The sequence below is a fragment of the Hemiscyllium ocellatum genome, chromosome 14 (genome assembly GCF_020745735.1).
Source record: "Hemiscyllium ocellatum isolate sHemOce1 chromosome 14, sHemOce1.pat.X.cur, whole genome shotgun sequence".
Classification (NCBI taxonomy): Eukaryota; Metazoa; Chordata; class Chondrichthyes; order Orectolobiformes; family Hemiscylliidae; genus Hemiscyllium; species Hemiscyllium ocellatum.
In genome coordinates this window covers 3,616,512-3,634,884 of record NC_083414.1, presented here as the reverse complement: position 1 = coordinate 3,634,884, position 18,373 = coordinate 3,616,512, and the positions used below count along the sequence as shown (strand labels likewise).

At 48.5% G+C, this 18,373-nt stretch overlaps 1 protein-coding gene across 4 annotated transcripts in view; it reads right to left on the bottom strand.

Annotated features, from left to right (window-relative positions):
- Window positions 1-15,803, bottom strand: part of LOC132822216 (sodium- and chloride-dependent taurine transporter-like) — a 78,272-nt gene extending 62,469 nt beyond the window's left edge. The window contains exons 1-3 of one of the 4 annotated variants that reach the window (XM_060835305.1): window positions 15,387-15,803; window positions 14,736-14,801; window positions 13,878-14,105 (exon numbers count right to left, since the gene is read on the bottom strand). In XM_060835305.1, the coding sequence (XP_060691288.1) occupies window positions 13,878-14,103 (226 nt within the window). In that variant the 5' untranslated portion in view covers window positions 14,104-14,105; window positions 14,736-14,801; window positions 15,387-15,803. The remainder of the gene's footprint in view (window positions 1-13,877; window positions 14,106-14,735; window positions 14,802-15,386) is intronic. The other 3 variants (XM_060835304.1, XM_060835301.1, XM_060835302.1) reach the window with 3 other exon arrangements.
- Window positions 15,804-18,373: the final 2,570 nt, after the last annotated feature.

Sequence of the window (18,373 nt, the reverse complement as noted above, 5' to 3'; positions counted from 1 at the left end):
TTTCCCGTGTGGAGGAATCTAGGACCAGAGGGAATCATCTCAGAGTAAGGAGTCACCCATTGACGACAGAGATGGGAGGAATTTCTTCCCTTGGAGGGGAGTGAATCTGTGGGATTCTTTCCCACAGAGGACTGTCGGGGGCTGGGTCATTCAGAATATTCAAGGCTGAGGCAGACGGATTATTTATCAGGAACGGAGTCAAGGGTTAAGGGGGAGAGGCAGGAAAGTGGAGTTAAGGATTATCAAATCAGCCATGATCTTATTCAATGGAAAGACAGACTCAAAGGGCTGAATGGCCAGAGCAGAAAGTGTCTGAGTAAATATCTGAACATACAAAGATGCACTCACTCACACTCATTCACACACTCGCTCTCACTCACACGCCCTCGCTCACACACACTTAGACACTGACACACACACACAGATATTTGCCAGTGCTCAATGAGAGAGAAATTATTGTCTATGTTCCATTCCAGAGTTGGGGTCAGGAGGTCAGGCTATGTAGTGACCAGTGTTTCTCAGTCAAACCCAGCTTCAGGCCAACAATAAAAACATTGGATATGTCTCTCAGCAGGGCAGGGGCAGGCTGGGGGGGTAATTATCCAGCTTCTGTCTGTCATGTCATTCATGTGTCTGAGCGGAGGAGACAGCTACCTGCAGTATATCAGTGTCAGAGAGAGACACACAGAATACAGCCGAGGCACAGAGAGTGTGAGACAGAGTGAGAGAGAGAGAGAGAGAGAGAGAGAGTGACACAGAGAGTCAGAGAGAGACAGTGAGAGACAGAGCAAGAGCAAGAATGGCAGAGAGAGAAAGAGACACAAAAAGAGAGAGTGAGACAGACAGAGACAGAGAGAGAGAGAGAAAGAGACAGAGTGACAGAGAGACAGAGAAAGACAGAGAGAGACAGAGAGAGAAAGACAGAGAGAGAAACAGACAGTGAGAGACAGACAGACAGACACACACAGACAGACAGACAGACAGAAGGGAAACAGTCTATTATTAATTCCACACAGTGGACAGTGAAAGAGTTAGCATTGATGTGATGCTGGAATGGCCTGCTTCATTTCATCAACTCCCACTTTTCCCTCGCTATAGTCTCTCTGAGCTCCACTGAGCAGCAAATGAGAACCTACGCAGGTTTTGTTTCTGAAAATATTTAAAATAAGTTGTGTGGGCGGCTGGGAGATTAGACAAAGTGTGTCTGGTGACTGGCCGGGCTCTGGAACACTGACGCTGGCCCTTCCCTGTTCACCCTGCGGCTGGGAACGGCTACTCCGAAAGACATCGTCAGGGAGGGAGGGTCAGGAGGGGATGGGAGAGGAAGGGAGGGTCTGTGGGGAGGGGGAGGGAGGGAGAGACTGTGGGGAGGGGGAGGGAGAGTCAGTGAGGAGATGGGAGAGGGAGGGAGGTCACATCTTGAGGGACATGAGTGTATTTCCTTCCCACCCGCCCCAGCCCCACACATTGACCCAGTATTCACCGGTGATGGGGGGAGGGGTTAGAACAGGGGTGGGGGTGGGGGTGTGTGTGTGTGGAGGGGTGAAGGAGGTCAGAGCGAGGGTGGGGGGGTGGATGGGGTCAGAGGGGGTTGGAGGTGGGGGGGTGGAGGGGGTTGGGGGTCAGAGCATGGGTGGGGGTGAGGGGGTCAGAGCGGGGGTGGGGTGGGGTCAGAGCAGGGGTGGGGGTTGGAGGTGGGGGGTGTGCTCGAGGGCAGGGGGAGTTGCCTCCTGGGAGCTGATTCCCTTCACGGGGGGAGAGTCAGGGACTGGGAGCGTCAGCAACAACAAAATAAAGGAAACATTTCACAAAATGGCTGCTGGTGTCAGTCAGTGTCAGGAAGTGAAAGCAGGAACTGTCTGAACATTGCCAAAAAGAGTAAAGTGGAATACATCTCCTGGTTACATTCTTTACAGTGACTGGTCAACACCGTTTAACCAGGCACTATCACTGTCCATCACTAACTCACCGCGGCGTTCCCTCACATATTTGTGTTTTACCTTGGTTCTACAATTCTGTTCAGTCTCAGCAAACACATTTTCAACCAACCAACCTTCTTTGTTACTCGCTCTCTGTAAGTGAAGAACTTGCATTTCTATAGCACCCTGTGAAACCTCAGGATGCCTCCAAACCAATATTTCCACAGGGCAGCCAACTGAAGCACAACAACCTCGCACAAACAGTGATGTGAGCATAAACCAGTGAAGTCCATGGGGTTTCCCCAGGGGACTAACTAACTACCCTTGGCATTCGGTTTGAGCCCCAAAACTTGCAAAGATTGTTAATTCACTGATGCCAATCCTCTCCTGCGTTTGCTTTGTCCTGAGCTTATCCAGCGAGTGCGGTACAGGATCTACAGAATAGCCCTTCGAAAACTGGAAGGGGTTTGCAGGGTGGAAATAAGTACACCTCCATTTGATCAGGAGGAATGATTCACATCTTAGAGAGCTCAGACAGATCCATCTGCTCCCTCTGACAGGGAGACGAGGACTCTCTTTCTCTACCCATAACCTGCAAGTGACCTCAGGAGAATGGGTGAAGCCAATGTAACGTGAAGACTAACTCCTTCAGAACTGTGACCAGTCTCTGTTTTAGTGATATTGCTGGGGACCAGGAGGCAAAGAAATAATGTGCTTGGGAGCTCTGTCGTTCATCAGACAACAGGCAGGCGCTGGAAGGAGCTGGTGGTCTGTTTATTAACCAGGGTTAATAAAGCCATGAGGACTATGGCTAGAGTAAATAGGCAAAGTCTTTTCCCTGGGGTGGGGGAGTCCAGAACTACAGGGCATAGGTTTAGGGTGAGAGGGGAAAGATATAAAGGGACCTAAGGGACAACATTTTCACACAGAGGGTGGTATGTGTATGGAATGAGGTGCCAGAGGAAGTGGTGGAGGCTGGTACAATTGCAACATTTAAGAGGCATTTGGATGGGTATATGAATAGGAAGGGTTTGGAGGGATATGGGTCGGGTGCTGGCAGGTGGGACTAGATTGGGTTGGGATATCTGGTCGGCATGGACGGGTTGGACCGAAGGGTCTGTTTCCGTGCTGTACATCTCTGTGACTCGATGACCTCTGTCTAAACATAGAAAGGATTTCCTACTAGCCTCTTCAGTCATCCCTCCAAGACAACACTTCATGTTCGGAATGGGACAAAACATTGAGAAAGGGAATCCTTAAGGGCACGGTGGGCCGACCTACAGCATGTGTGAGGAGGTGATAGCCTAGTGGGCATCATCACTGCACTGTTACCCCAGAGACCTGGGTAACGTTCTGGGGACATGAGTTCAAATCCTGCCACAGCAGATGATGGAATTGGAGTCCAATAGGAATCTGGAACTCCGAATCTAATAACAACCACAATCCATTGTCAGGGAAAACCCACCTGGGTCACTAATGTCCTTTCAGGAAGGACAGTGCCGTTCTTACCTGGTCAGGCCTATATGTGACTCCAGACCCATAGCCTGGAGCCCTCTGGGCAAACTGAGACAGGGAACAAATGCTGCCCTGGCCAGTGACACCCTGATCCCATGAATGAATCAAAACAAAAATATGGACTGCAGCAGTTCAAGAAGGCAGCTCGCCCCCACCTTCTCGAGGGGGCAACTAGGGACGGGGACAATACTAGCCAATGACGCCCACGTGAATTAGGAAGGATCCACTCAGGTCAATGCAGTGAGCTCAGAACCAAGAGAGGAGGGTGCTGCTGCTGGGGGAGGGGAGGGGGAGGGGGCCAAAATACAAACCAAACCAGAGCCAGCTGGGAACTGAAAGTGATGCCACACAGAGTAGCAGCTTTCACTCAGAATCTGACCCCGACCTGAGCCGTCATCAATTATTCACCGAGAGGAGCACGGATTTGAAGCATCGCAGCTTGTGCTCAGGGAGAGGATAATCCCTGGCTTTAAATAACTCTGACAGCACCCACATCTGCTCCCCATCCCCCCCCGCACCCTCCCCCGCTGACCATGTTAATGCTCAGCGTCAGCAGCAGCAATGCATCCTCACCCTCACCCTCCCTCTCCCAGACTGCCCCACCCCCACATCCACTCACACAGACCCTCCTCCCCGCATCCACCCACCCCGGACCCCTCCTGCCCACAGAGCGCCACATCCACCCCCCATACAGGACCCCTCCCACTCACTCACAGCCCCACATCCACCCATCCTGGACCCTTCCCACCCGCAGAGCCCCATATCCAGGACCCCTCCTACCCAGGACCCCTCCCACCCACTCAGCTATCCAGGACCCCCTCCCACCCACCCTCACAGAGCCGCATAACATGGCTGACCTATGTTCAGATGGTTGGGACAATCCAACCCGCTGACTCCTTGACCCCTCAATGACTCCACTCCTTGCCCCGAAGCTCACTGACACTCCTCCCCCCACCCCATAGCCCTGGCCTGAGTGACCCTCTCACTCCCTCCTCCTCACCCAGCCAGGGGGGTCAGCCCCACCCCTTTTCTCCAGCAGGATGAGACCTACACGGCAGAGACCCCAATCCCAAGGGCGTGGTGAGCTGTCTCAGCTGCCTACACCCTCATCTGGAGTGACCTACTGAGGGGGTCAGGCTGGGGACGGTTAACATTCAACCAGTTTCTCAGACTGGAGTCACGTATGGACTGGAGACCAGCCAAGGACAGATTTTCTTCCTCCAAAGAGACACAAGATAGTGGTTTATTATGACAGTCTGACCAACTTATAGTCATCAGAATCTTTTTATTAAAAATACATTCACAACAGCCCAAGGAGAGATTTGAATTCGCACTGACCGGAATAATCTTCGGAACACTGGCCTGTGGAGGGAAAGGAACCTTCAGACTTTCCTTGGCTTTGAGGGAACAACTCATGGGCGGCACGGTGGCGCAGTGGTTAGCACTGCTGCCTCACAGCGCCAGAGACCTGGGTTCAATTCCCGCCTCAGGTGACAGACTGTGTGGAGTTTGCACGTTCTCCCCGTGTCTGCGTGGGTTTCCTCCGGGTGCTCCGGTTTCCTCCCACAATCCAAAGATGTGCGGGTCAGGTGAATTGGCCATGCTAAATTGCCCGTAGTGTTAGGTATGGGGTAAATGTAGGGGTATGGGTGGGTTGCGCTTCGGCGGGTCGGTGTGGACTTGTTGGGCTGAAGGGCCTGTTTCCACACTGAGTAATCTAATCTAACTGTGAGCTTGGAAATTGGGAGGAGTCCACCCCCACTGCAGGTCCTGAGCCAGTACAGCATCCCATGGGGAGAAGGGATCAGGCACACAGAGAGTGATAGGAAAAGGAAGTTCTTTACTCTGGAGTTTAGTCAATCTCTGGAATTATGTTGCTGCTCAGATAAAGAGGATGATTCAAGGTAGAGACTGAGGCTGGCTCAGTGAGGGAGTGCAACAGCGAGAGAATCGTTAACAGAAGATTGACCATGCTGTCCCACTCTGCACTCTCTCTGTGATGACCATTCAAACCAAGATTCATCTCTCTCACTCTCACTCTCTGACCCTGAAATCTGTGCTTTCGGAGCGAACAGGATAATTCTTTCCAGTTCCCTGCACCAAATCCACTCCCAACTTCCATAAAATTGATTGGCTGGTCATATCACGTGGTGGGATCAAGCTGTGTGAAAATGAGCCTTCCACATTTCCGACAGGATAACAGTGAGAACACTCCAGAAATACCTCTATTCTGCATCATCTACACGGGTCACAGACATGAAAATACTGACTCTGACCTTGAGTCCAACGATAGCCAACAGGTCTGAACTACCAACAGAAAACTCACTCGCATTTCCTTAAACCAGGTTAAATTGCTGGAATTGTAAAATAATCCCAGTGAGCGTAATTACTTCAGTAGACAATTGTGTCACTGCTTTGAACAATGAAGAATGGGCACTGATTGCTGGCCTTGACATGAGCATTCACATCCAAACTGAATGAGTAAACCAAAAGGAGAGATCAGAATTCCTACTGTATTACTGTCACAGGCAGTTAGTGTAACAGGATAGTGACCAGCTGAGTTTTTCAAACTGCTTATAACGCTAGAATAGCCATGAACTATACTCATGCATGAGGTAATTAATATTTGTGAAATTGATGGAGATGTTATGAGTTCCCAAGGCATTCCTCAAACTAACTCAACAAGCAATCTCTGACACTGCTCATGAACACTCAGAGATCGAGACTGGGCGCATAAAAGCTACTGACGGGAGTGTCATAATGGTCTGTCCCAGTATAAAACTGGGGGACAGGTCTGTCACTGTATAACACAGGGGTACAGTACTGGTGGGGGACAGGTCTGTCACTGTATAACACTGGGGTACAGTACTGGTGGGGACAGATCTGTCCCAGTATAACACTGGGGTACAGTACTGGTGGGGACAGATCTGTCACTGTATAACACTGGGGTACAGTACTGGTGGGGACGGGTCAGTCACTGTATAACACGGGGTACAGAACTGGTGGGGACAGGTCTGTCGCTGTATAACACTGGGGTACGGTCCTGGTGGGGACAGGTCTGTCACTGTATAACACTGGGGTACAGTACTGGTGGGGACAGGTCTGTCACTGTATAACACTGGGGTACGGTCCTGGTGGGGACAGGTCTGTCACTGTATAACACTGGGGTACAGTACTGGTGGGGACAGGTCAGTCACTGTATAACATGGGGTACAGTACTGGTGGGGACAGGTCTGTCGCTGTAGAACACTGGGGTACAGTACTGGTGGGGACAGGTCTGTCGCTGTATAACACTGGGGTACAGTACTGGTGGGGACAGGTCTGTCGCTGTATAACACTGGGGTACAGGTCTGTCACTGTATAACACTGGGGTACAATCTTTCAGTAAAAAAGTGAGGTCTGCAGATGCTGGAGATCAGAGCTGAAAATGTGTTGCTGGTTAAAGCACAGCAGGTCAGGCAGCATCCAAGGAACAGGAAATTCGACGTTTCGGGCCAGAGCCCTTCATCAGGAAACTGATGAAGGGCTCTGGCCCAAAACGTCGAATTTCCAGTTCCTTGGATGCTGCCTGACCTGCTGTGCTTTAACCAGCAACACATTTTCAACACTGGGGTACAGTACTGGTGGGGACAGATCTGTCACTGTATAACACTGGGGTACAGTACTGGTGGGGACAGATCTGTCACTGTATAACACTGGGGTACAGTACTGGTGGGGACAGGTCTGTCCCTGTATAACCCTGGGGTACAGTACTGGTGGGGACAGGTCTGTCACTGTATAACACTGGGGTACAGTACTGGTGGGGACAGGTCTGTCACTGTATAACACTGGGGTACAGTACTGGTGGGGACGGGTCTGTCACTGTATAACACTGGGGTACAGTACTGGTGGGGCAGGTCTGTCACTGTATAACACTACGGTACAGTACTGGTGGGGACAGGTCTGTCGATGTATAACACTGGGTACAGTACTGGTGGGGACAGGTCTGTCGCTGTATAACCCTGGGGTACAGTACTGGTGGGGACAGGTCTGTCGCTGTATAACCCTGGGGTACAGTACAGGTGGGGACAGGTCTGTCCCAGTATAACACTGGGGTACAGTACTGGTGGGGACAGATCTGTCACTGTATAACACTGGGGTACAGTACTGGTGGGGACAGGTCTGTCACTGTATAACACTGGAGTACAGTACTGGTGGGGACAGGTCTGTCACTGTATAACACTGGGGTACAGTACTGGTGGGGACGGGTCTGTCACTGTATAATACTGGGGTACAGTACTGGTGGGGACAGGTCTGTCCCTGTATAACACGGGGTACAGTACTGGTGGGGACAGGTCTGTCCCTGTATAACACGGGGTACAGTACTGGTGGGGACAGGTCTGTCGCTGTATAACACGGGGTACAGTACTGGTGGGGACAGGTCTGTCGCTGTATAACACTGGGGTACAGTACTGGTGGGGACAGATCTGTCCCAGTATAACACTGGGGTACAGTACTGGTGGGGACAGATCTGTCCCAGTATAACACTGGGGTATACAGCAGGTGGGGACGGGTCTGTCACTGTATAACACTGGGGTACAGTACTGGTGGGGAAAGGTCTGTCACTGTATAACACTGAGGTACAGTACTGGTGGGGACAGGTCTGTCCCTGTATAACACTGAGGTACAGTACTGGTGGGGACAGGTCTGTCACTGTATAACACTGGAGTACAGTACTGGTGGGGACAGGTCAGTCACTGTATAATACTGGGGTACAGTACTGGTGGGGACAGGTCTGTCACTGTATAACACTGGGGTACAGTACTGGTGGGGACGGGTCTGTCACTGTATAACACTGGGGTACAGTACTGGTGGGGCAGGTCTGTCACTGTATAACACTACGGTACAGTACTGGTGGGGACAGGTCTGTCGCTGTATAACCCTGGGGTACAGTACTGGTGGGGACAGGTCTGTTGCTGTATAACACTGGGGTACAGTACTGGTGGGGACAGGTCTGTCACTGTATAACACTGGGATACAGTACTGGTGGGGACAGGTCTGTCACTGTATAACACTGGGATACAGTACTGGTGGGGACAGGTCTGTCGCTGTATAACCCTGGGGTACAGTACTGGTGGGGACAGGTCTGTCGCTGTATAACACTGGGGTACAGTACTGGTGGGGACAGGTCTGTCACTGTATAACACTGGGATACAGTACTGGTGGGGACAGGTCTGTTGCTGTATAACACTGGGGTACAGTACTGGCGGGGACAGGTCAGTCACTGTATAACACTGGGGTATGGTACTGGTGGGGATAATGATTTGATCCAGCTTTCATTCAGGAAATCTTACCTTGATTTGGTGGATTTGCTACAGCTAGCACCCTCTGCTCGGACATCTCGTTTATTTCCATATCTCTGCATCTCTTCTGTTCCGATCTCTTGAACAGCCCCAGTTTCAACCCCTGTTGTACTGGGACCAGACCTTCAGCTCCTAGCTCCTATCCCTGGAAAGGCCTTGCCTGAACACTGCCATGTTATGCATGAAGCCATGCCTGAATCTAGCTCTCTGGTCAAACTCCAAATATTTTATTTCAGAAAATTACCACCAAAGCCTTGTCCTGGTTTAAACTGGAGTGACTGAGCTTGCTTCTGTTTAATGATTTTTAACGAGGTACTACAAGGCATAGTTGTTTATGTGAAAGGATGACTGTTTGCATGTTAACTCCCAGAATGGTCACATTCCACCTTCCCCACATTCCTTGAGGGAGAGTTATCAGTCATTGCAGCTCTTGCCTGCAGGAATCTTGCATGTATGGAGTTATTAGATGAAATTCAGCTTCTACAGGAGACAGGTTTCATATAAAGGGCAGTTATCCCGTTGTTGGGTCAGTATTGTAAAGTTTGTTCAAATGTTACTCACTACCACCATGAGGAGGCAGGCCATTCAGCCCAACTAGCTGTGGTTGATGGCCCACATTGAGCCTCTGATCATTCCACCCACCTATTCCTGCCCTTCTCAAGTCTGGCAATGTTCCCTCTCTTGGGACTCAGTCCCACATTCCCCCCACTTTGCGGATGAAGGGGTTTTCCTGAATCCCCGATTGGATTCACTACTGACTTCTGTTGATAGCCACATGTCGTGGCTAGTGGAGGTCTAGATTATCAAAACTGCCTTTGCAAATCCCCACTGGAATCTCTGATGCCGGCTTGTAACTTGGCAGAAACACTTGGGTGCAAATTCCTTTTGGGGCAACGATCCTAGAACCAATCTCTGTACCAACTCAGTATTCTCTCTGTCTATGAAACCACAAGATTCCCATTGAAACTTGTTGAGGGGGTGCATTGTGTTAAGCACACAGCTGTTCCTGTCCAGCTCCACCTAATAATACCAAGGGAAAAACGATGCAGGGTGGAAGGGACATATTTCTTGCAGAGTGTACATGAGACACAAACAGGCCTTGTTTTGATAACTGCTTGTGCTAAATCCTATTATTTAATTCCAACAAATAACAGACACTTGGCTTGTGTGATCACATAGAACATACAGCAAACTGATTATAGACCGGAGGCCACATGACAAACCATCATTCAGACAGAAGCAACCCTTTGCAGATTTCAAAACCAAAATAAAATGTATGAAATGCTTTCTGAGGTTCAACTCAGCTCCAGAAACAAAAATAAAACACACACAGCAACTTGGAATTGAGAGAAGCTTGTGGGACTGAGAGAGAAAATGGGCAATTATTGTCCAAGTCAACAAGAGCTTGGAGCCCTTCTACTCACCAAATTCAGACAAAATCCAGACTGATCTGCAGTAAGTTTTGCTGTTGTTCTTGTGGTGACGAAATTAGGAAGAAAAAGACTTGACTTGCATTTCTATAGCAGCTTTTACAACCACAAATACTTAGCAAAGCACTTTACAGTCAGTGAAGCAAGTGTTTTGAACGGTGGTCACTTTTGTGATCTAGCAAGCACAACTACTGGTTTGTACACAGCAAGATTTCACACACTATGACCAGACAATCGGCCTGAACAGAGTTGGCGAAGAGATAACACCCATACGCGCTTTGCCAAAACTGCCAAAGGATCCTTTGACATTCACCAGAATGGGATTGGAGACTGGGGTGGGTTCAACTTCACACCGTTGACAGTGCAGCACTCCCTCAGTACAGCCTTGAATCAGTTGTGTTCAGGTCTCTAGAGTGGGAATCAGACCACAACCTTCTCAGTCAAGAGAAAAGAATACTGTGCTCTGATTTTCATCTTCCACCACTCAGGATTGAGGGAGATGGCAGGGGAGGGGGTTTTCACACAGTGGACCAAACCACAGCAAGGCAGAAACACACTGAGCGAACAAGACAGCAAGGGATCATATTCCTGATGAACAGAGGAATAAAGAGGCCATTTTCCTGGGAAAATTACAAAAGCTAATGGTGCACAGGAGCAAAGACTACTGGAAACAGAGAAATTGTTCAAAATGCCTACACCATTTGACAAATGAGTCAAACATTCGAGAGGGAACCCATTTCTGAACAACCAGAACACAAACGCTAGGAGGCACTGCACTGATGGATATCGAATCTTGGATCGACCAGGTTCACAATATGGTCTTGGATTCTATCCTATTACATCGACATTGCAATGTTGAAGGAAGTGCAGAAAATATTTATAAAATAAAGGCAGAATAATTAAAGGGGTGCAACAAAACACAAAAGGCTGAAAAGGCCACACTTTCCAGTTCTAAAGAAAAGACCAGATGGAGGCTAATTTTTTTTAATTCTCTCTAAGGCTATGGGTGACACTGGCTGGGCCCAGCATTTATTTCCTGTCCCTAGTTGCCCCTTGAGAAGGTGGGGGTGAGCTGCCTTCCTGACCCGCTGCAGTCCATGTGCCGTGGGTAGACTCACAATGTCCCGAGGGAGGGAATTCCAGGATTCTGACCCAGCGACACTGAAGGAATGAAGATATTTCCAATTCAGGATGGTGAGGGGCTTGGAGGGGAATTTCCAGGGAGTGGTATTCCCATGTATCTGCTGTCCCTGTCCTTCTAGATGGAAGTGGTCGTGGGTTTGGAGAATGCTGTCTGAGGATCTTTGGTGAGTTTCTGCAGTGCATCTTGTAGAATTCTGATGAAGGCCACCGAGCAGGAACTCTTGGTTGTCTCTTGGAGGATGCTGCCTGGATCTGCTGAGCATTCCTTGTCGGTATTTCCAATCTCGATCATCTGGAGTGTTTGCTTTTGTATCAATGTCTGAGGAGCATCGAGTGAAATTGAACATTTATCAACAAACATCCCGCGTCTGACCTTGGGATGCAGTGAACAACATCACTGATGTAGCTGCTGCCCTGAGGAACTCCTGGAGCTGAGATGACTGATCTCCAACAACCACAACCATCTTCCAATGTGTCAGGTATGATTCCAACCAGCGGAGAGTTTGCCCCCGATACCCATTGATTCTGGTTTTGCCAGGGCTCCTTGATGCCACACTTGGTTGAATCCAGCCTTGATGTCAAGGGCTGACCCTCTCCCCTCCCCTCTGGAATTCAGCTCTTTTGTCCATGTTTGACCCAAGGCTGGAATGAGGTCAGGAGCTGAGTGACCCTGGGGGAACCCAAACTGGGCGTCACTGAGCAGGTTATTGCTGAGCAGGTGCTGCTTGATAGCACTGTCCGTGACACCTCCCATCACTTTACTGAGGATCGAGAGGAGACCGATGGGGTGGTAATTGTCTGGGTTGGATTTGTCCAGCTTTTTGGGTCCAGGACATACCTGCGCAGTTTTCACATTGTCGGGTAGATGTCAGCGTTGTAACTGGACTGGAACAGCTCGGCTAGGGGAGCGGCAAGTTCTGGAGCTCAAGTCTTCCGTACTAGTGCTGGAATGTTGTCAGGGCCCATAGCCTTTGCAATATCCAATGTGTCCAACCATTTCCTGATGTCACGTGGAGTGAATCGAATTGGCTGGAGACTGGTCTCTGTGATGCTGGGGACCACTGGAGGAGGCCGAGATGGATCATCCACTCAGCACTACGGGCTGATGTCCTGGGCTCCTCTATCCTTGAGGATAGGGATATTTGTGGAACTTCCTCCTCCACTGAGTTGTTTAATTATCTATCACCTATGGCAGAACTGCAGAGCTTAGGTCTGGTCTGTTGGTTGTGGGATCACTTAGCTCTATCACTTGCTGTTTGTGCTGTTTAGTGTGCAAGTAGTCCTGTTTGGTGGCTTCATCGAGTTGACACCTCACCTTCAGGGATGCCTGGTACACCCTCCTGCACTCTACACTGAACCAGGGTATGATGCCCTGGCTTGATGGTCATGGTTGAGTGGGGGATACGTCAGACCCTGATGTTACAGATTGTGCTGGTGTGTTGATGTGTATGTTCAGGAGCAGGAATCGGAAGGATATTCAAGGGCAGAGGGCTGAGAGTTAATGAGAAGGGGAGGAGCATAAAAATTGGCTGGAGCAGATCCACCGTTTCTGCTTCATACTATTTCTGACACGGCTTTGCTTTTTCATCCACACACACACACACACACACACACACACACACCCCACTCAAACACACACACACATTCACCCACCCACATAGTCACACACTCAGACACATACACACACACTCAGACACACACACACACAGACACATACACACACATTCACTCAGACACTGCAAGTTGTCATCATATCGGACGAATAAATCATTTTCTAATTAAAATGTCTCCTTATCGATGGAGAAAAGTTAAATGTTGTGATGGTTTATCTTGTTCCTGTGTGAATGCATACCTTACATCATAATGGCCCCGCCTTTGTAGTTCCAAACCAGCCAATGGGTGAGCTCAAGGTACCATTTTAACCTGGTGTTCGTGGAAAATGAGGTGCATGCACAGGGTGGGGTGGGGAGAGGGGACAAGGGACAAGGGACAAGGGGGAAGGTTATTGAGCTCATACCACACACATAGATGAACACCTCCCACATTCAGCAGGGGGGGGGGGGCTGTAACCTTCAGAAAGTACACTCAGGGGTCCTCTTGCTGCCACCATTTTACTCAGCAAGAGAACAGACACAGCATGATGTAGGAAACAGATGATGGTGTGATACACAACTGACGGCTTCTGACCCTGCTTTCCGTTAAGATTAGGATTCCAACACGTGCATTTTCATATTCTACACCTCTCTTGCATGTGTTTGGGGGGGGCGGAAGAAGACAAGAGACAGAGCGTGGAGGCTGGGGGGGGGGGGGGGGGGAAGTAACCAGCTTTGCTCATGGAGGTTAAACTAAAGCACACCCTTTCCGTTCCTGGGTGCAGGCGGTTTGAGCTGCACAAAGACACAACACACATTATGTAACCCCCCCCCCTCAGCTCTGAGTGCAAGGCAGGGCCGGCTGACCCCCTTGTTCAAAACACAATGACCACACAGCACAGATACCCCACCCCAGCAAGGCATCATTGCACCTACCTCCACCGTTTTTGTAGCAGAGATACGGAAACCTCCAGACGTTCCCAAGGCCAATGAAGCCTCCGGCCACAGACAGGATAAAGTCAAGCTTGTTCGCCCATTTCTCTCGCTGCACCTTGCCATCTGCTTCATCCTCCGGCCGGGTACCCGGACTCTTCCCGGGAGAGGGCTTCAGGGTGTCTTTGTGAAAATCTTTTAAGGAATGCATCTTTTCACCCCGGGCCATTCCTGATCACACACCCACACACACACACACACACACACAAGAGGGAGGGAAGGAGGAGAAACAGAGGGGGGGGAGGTTAATCAGGACCGATCCTTCCAAAGACACACAGCACCAACTCTATCTCATCGCATTTCTTATCTCTTTATTCCAATATTAAAAATCAATCCCCATTGTCTCTGCTTCTCCCACCCAACAATCCACCCCCTACTCCCACAATAAAACCATTTCCACTCTATTAGAATTTAATCCATTGTCTTAAAGTAATGCATAATCTCCCTCTTGGATTGTATGCACCGTAACCCCTCTGTAAATCCACATTTACAATTGGAGAGAGTGGATATTCCGCTAGATACATGGCTCCCCCTCCTTTACAAATCCATTTTCAGTTTGTTAATCTCTTCCACCTCCCCCCCCTCCCCAACACACACACTCAAAACGATTCCCTCCATATCTTCCCCGTGAACCTGTTCAGTCTTTCCTTAAAAAATAAAAATCTATCCTTTCCTGAAAAGATTTTTTTTGATTACAAAACGAGATTAATCATCTCGTGTGTGTGTCTTAATTTTTTTGTGTTCATTTTTACAAAACGATTTTTAAAAAGGCAATAATTCGCTACATACAACAATACATACAACAAAAGCAGTACTGTACTCCAGGGAATAACGCCCTTACTCTTGGTCCAGTACTTGTCCAGCCTTCTGTTTGAGAGAATAAATAAAAAAAACAGAAAAAACAACAAAAAAAACGAGAGAAAGAGAGAGAGAGAGAGAGAAAGATACAACTTTCCGGGAAAAAAGGGGTCCAATACAATTCGCAAGTCACGGAAAATATAGCAGTTTTTTTTTAAAACCAAATACCATCTTCCAATTTATACATATGTATATATATATGTCTTTAAAACTCTCAGGAAGATGATCGGAGCGGACCATTAAATGCTGAGAAACCGCTCGGTATGTTTTCTTGTCAAAGGGACTGACCTGTTATTTCCAAATGATCTCTTTGTTTCCAGACAACGAGATTTAACAGGCGCTTCGTTTTATACCGTTTGCCAGATTCTCTCAAATATTAAAATCACACTAGGATGTGCTTAAATGCTAAATCCTTTCTTGTGAGAATGGCTTTTTATAAAGACGTTGCTTGTCAGAAATCCCAACACAGACAAAGCCCCAAGAATCGATTTTATAAATTGCTGTTCACGGAATTAAAAATACACCCTTCCCTCAATGTTTAAGAATTAGAATTTATCTTCCGCTGAAAAGTGTCCCAGAATCATTGTTGATTACCTGTGCCTGGGATCCCAGAGGCTGGAGGATCCCTGAACAGCTCACAGATCACTCGGTTATGTTACTGCAACTGAATCGGTGCCTGGTGAAAGGTGGATTTCATTTATAGGGCCTGTCCTCAAGCAGACCTCCTTCAACACTAACCCCAGCGCGAGTGGAAAATCCCCAGAACTGAGCGGCCCTCTCTGCGTCACCACGTAACAGTTGGCACGGCTGTGGTATAGAGAAAGCGAGCGAGGGAAAGCAGCGTTGGAATTAGTCAGAAGAGGGAGATGGTACTCTTGGGATGTACAGACACACTCAGAAACACATCTCATACACACAGAGCAAATCACATTCAGAGTTACATACTCAGAAACACACACACACAGAAAATACCTACTCAGAGACAGACACTGACACACACAGACTTGCACAAGACATACACTGATATACAGACACACACAGTCACACAGAATATACACACTTACACTGATACACACAAAATACACACACACTGACACACTGATACACACAAAATACACAAGAAAATACACACACACACCAACACACTGATACACACAAAATACACACACACTGATACACACAAAATACACACACACTGACACACTGATACACACAAAATACACAAGAAAATACACACACCGATACACTGATACACACAAAATACACACACACTGATACACACAAAATACACACACACTGACACACTGATACACACAAAATACACAAGAAAATACACACACACCGATACACTGTGACACTGATGCACAAATTATACAGACACATACACAGGATGACAAATGAGATACAGACTCAGAAACACTCTCAAACAGTATCCCTCACTGTCAGATACATGATCACAGACGCACACACACACAACAGACACACAATCACAGAGACAGCTCATCCAGACACTGTCACACATACTATCACAGACACAGCTCATCCAGACACACACAGTTAGACACTCTCTCCCAGACACACACACATATACACAACCACTGCCATTAAAACCAGTTACATCTTTGTACTAGAATTCCACATATTCTGCTTCTTGCTTCCCTTCCCCCACCCCAATCCAGGTTCCCTCTGCTCTGTCATTTAAGCTATACCCTCTCAGTCACATTGCACACATTCTCACTGGCTGTTTATATTTCTTGCACTTTACAATTAAGGCTGTGCAGGGACTGAAAGTGAAGACAATCAGGAAGTCACCCTCACCCACACCCCTCCCCCACCAGCAACAACCTCCTGCTCCCCCACCCCAGCTCAGCGTTGCAATCACTCCCCCCTCCACAGCACAGTTCCTTTGTTGTGCCTGGGACCCAGCAATATGTTTGTGACGGTCAGGGCTTTGTGAGGAGGGGAAAGACCTGGTTGAATCCCCTCACAAGGAGCAGTTAAACTGTTGCCTCTTTCCTGCTGGTTAACCCTTTGCTGTAAACATTGTCAGAGCACCAGGGTTTGGATCTATTTGTTAAGAGGTTTGTCTTAACGTCTGGCCTGGCCTGGTATAGCTAACGCAGGAGGTTGTGTCTCTGAATGCAGTGAACAGGAAATCCTGCTGTGTGACAGCACCCATTTTGTATCACCAGGGACACCCATTTTAGAGTTTTCAGTGCATGCAGCTTTGTCAGTTTCAAAGGCTTTCTGATTATTACACCTCAGCAGCCAATAATACCAACAGCTCACATTTATAGAGTGTCTGGGAGCTAGTAAAACATCCGAAAGCCCTCATCCAAAAATAAATTGTTTCCAAGCCACAGAAAGTGATTTAAAAACAAGTTATTACAAACATAGAAAGATATAAAACAGGAACAGAAGTAGGCCATTCGGCCCTTTAAGCCTGCTGGTGACCAGAGCCAATTATCGAGTTCAATACCCTTATCAAAAACTCTGGAGTGGCCAATTTTGCCAGTACGGTCCTACTACCTCAATTATGATTAGATTCTCTACAATGTGGAAACAGGCCCTTTGGCCGAACCAATCCACACTGACCTTCTGAATAGTAACCCAGCCAGACCCATTTCCCTCTGACTAATACACTGACCACTATGGACAATTTAGCATGGCCAACTCACCTGACCTATACATCTTTGGATTAGCAGAGGAAACCCACACAGACACAGGGAGAACATGCAAACTCCACACAGTCACCCAAGGCTGGAACTGAACCTGGGCTCCTGGAGCTGTGAGACAGCGGTGCTGACCACTGAGCCACTGTGCTGCTCTGTCAATGCTCCAAATATAGTTCAGGTGCTATGAGATTCCCTTCTCCTTTTCATTAAGTATAAACTGGGCCCCTGGGGGACAGACTGCCAGCATCCATCACGTGATATTCCTGCAGTGGACCTGTCCCGTCCCCCATCACTCTGTTCATCTCTCCAAAGAGGCTGTCAAAACTGTTGTTGGCTCCATCACTGATGATGCTTTTAAACAATTGAGAGAATAATAATGATTGGTAATAGCCAACCTTCCATCCACTTACACTTCCCGTTGCTTCGGGGAAGCAGCTAACATCATCAAAGAGCCCTGCCACCCTGGTTATCCTCTCTCCCACCATCTTCCATCAGAGAGAAGATACAGAAGCTAAAACACACGCACCAACAGATTCAAGAGCAGCTTCTTTCCGTTTGTGATTAAACTATGAATGAGCTCGGCTGCTGCCTGACCTTCTCAATGGATCTCTCTAATTTTGAATCTAATGTAGGGCAGCACGGTGGCTCAGTAGTTAGCACTACTGCCTCATGGTGCTAGGGACCCGGGTTTGATTCCAGCCTTAGGCAATTGTCTGTGTGGAGATTGCACTTTCTCCCCATGTCTGCATGGGTTTCCTCCCACAGTCCAAAGATGTGCAGGCTAGGTGAATTGGTCATGCTAAATTGCCTGTAGAGTTAGGTGCATTAGTCAGGGGGTCTGGGTGGGTTACTTTTTGGAGGGTTGGTGTGGAATAGTTGGGCCAAAGGGCCTGTTCCCACACTGTA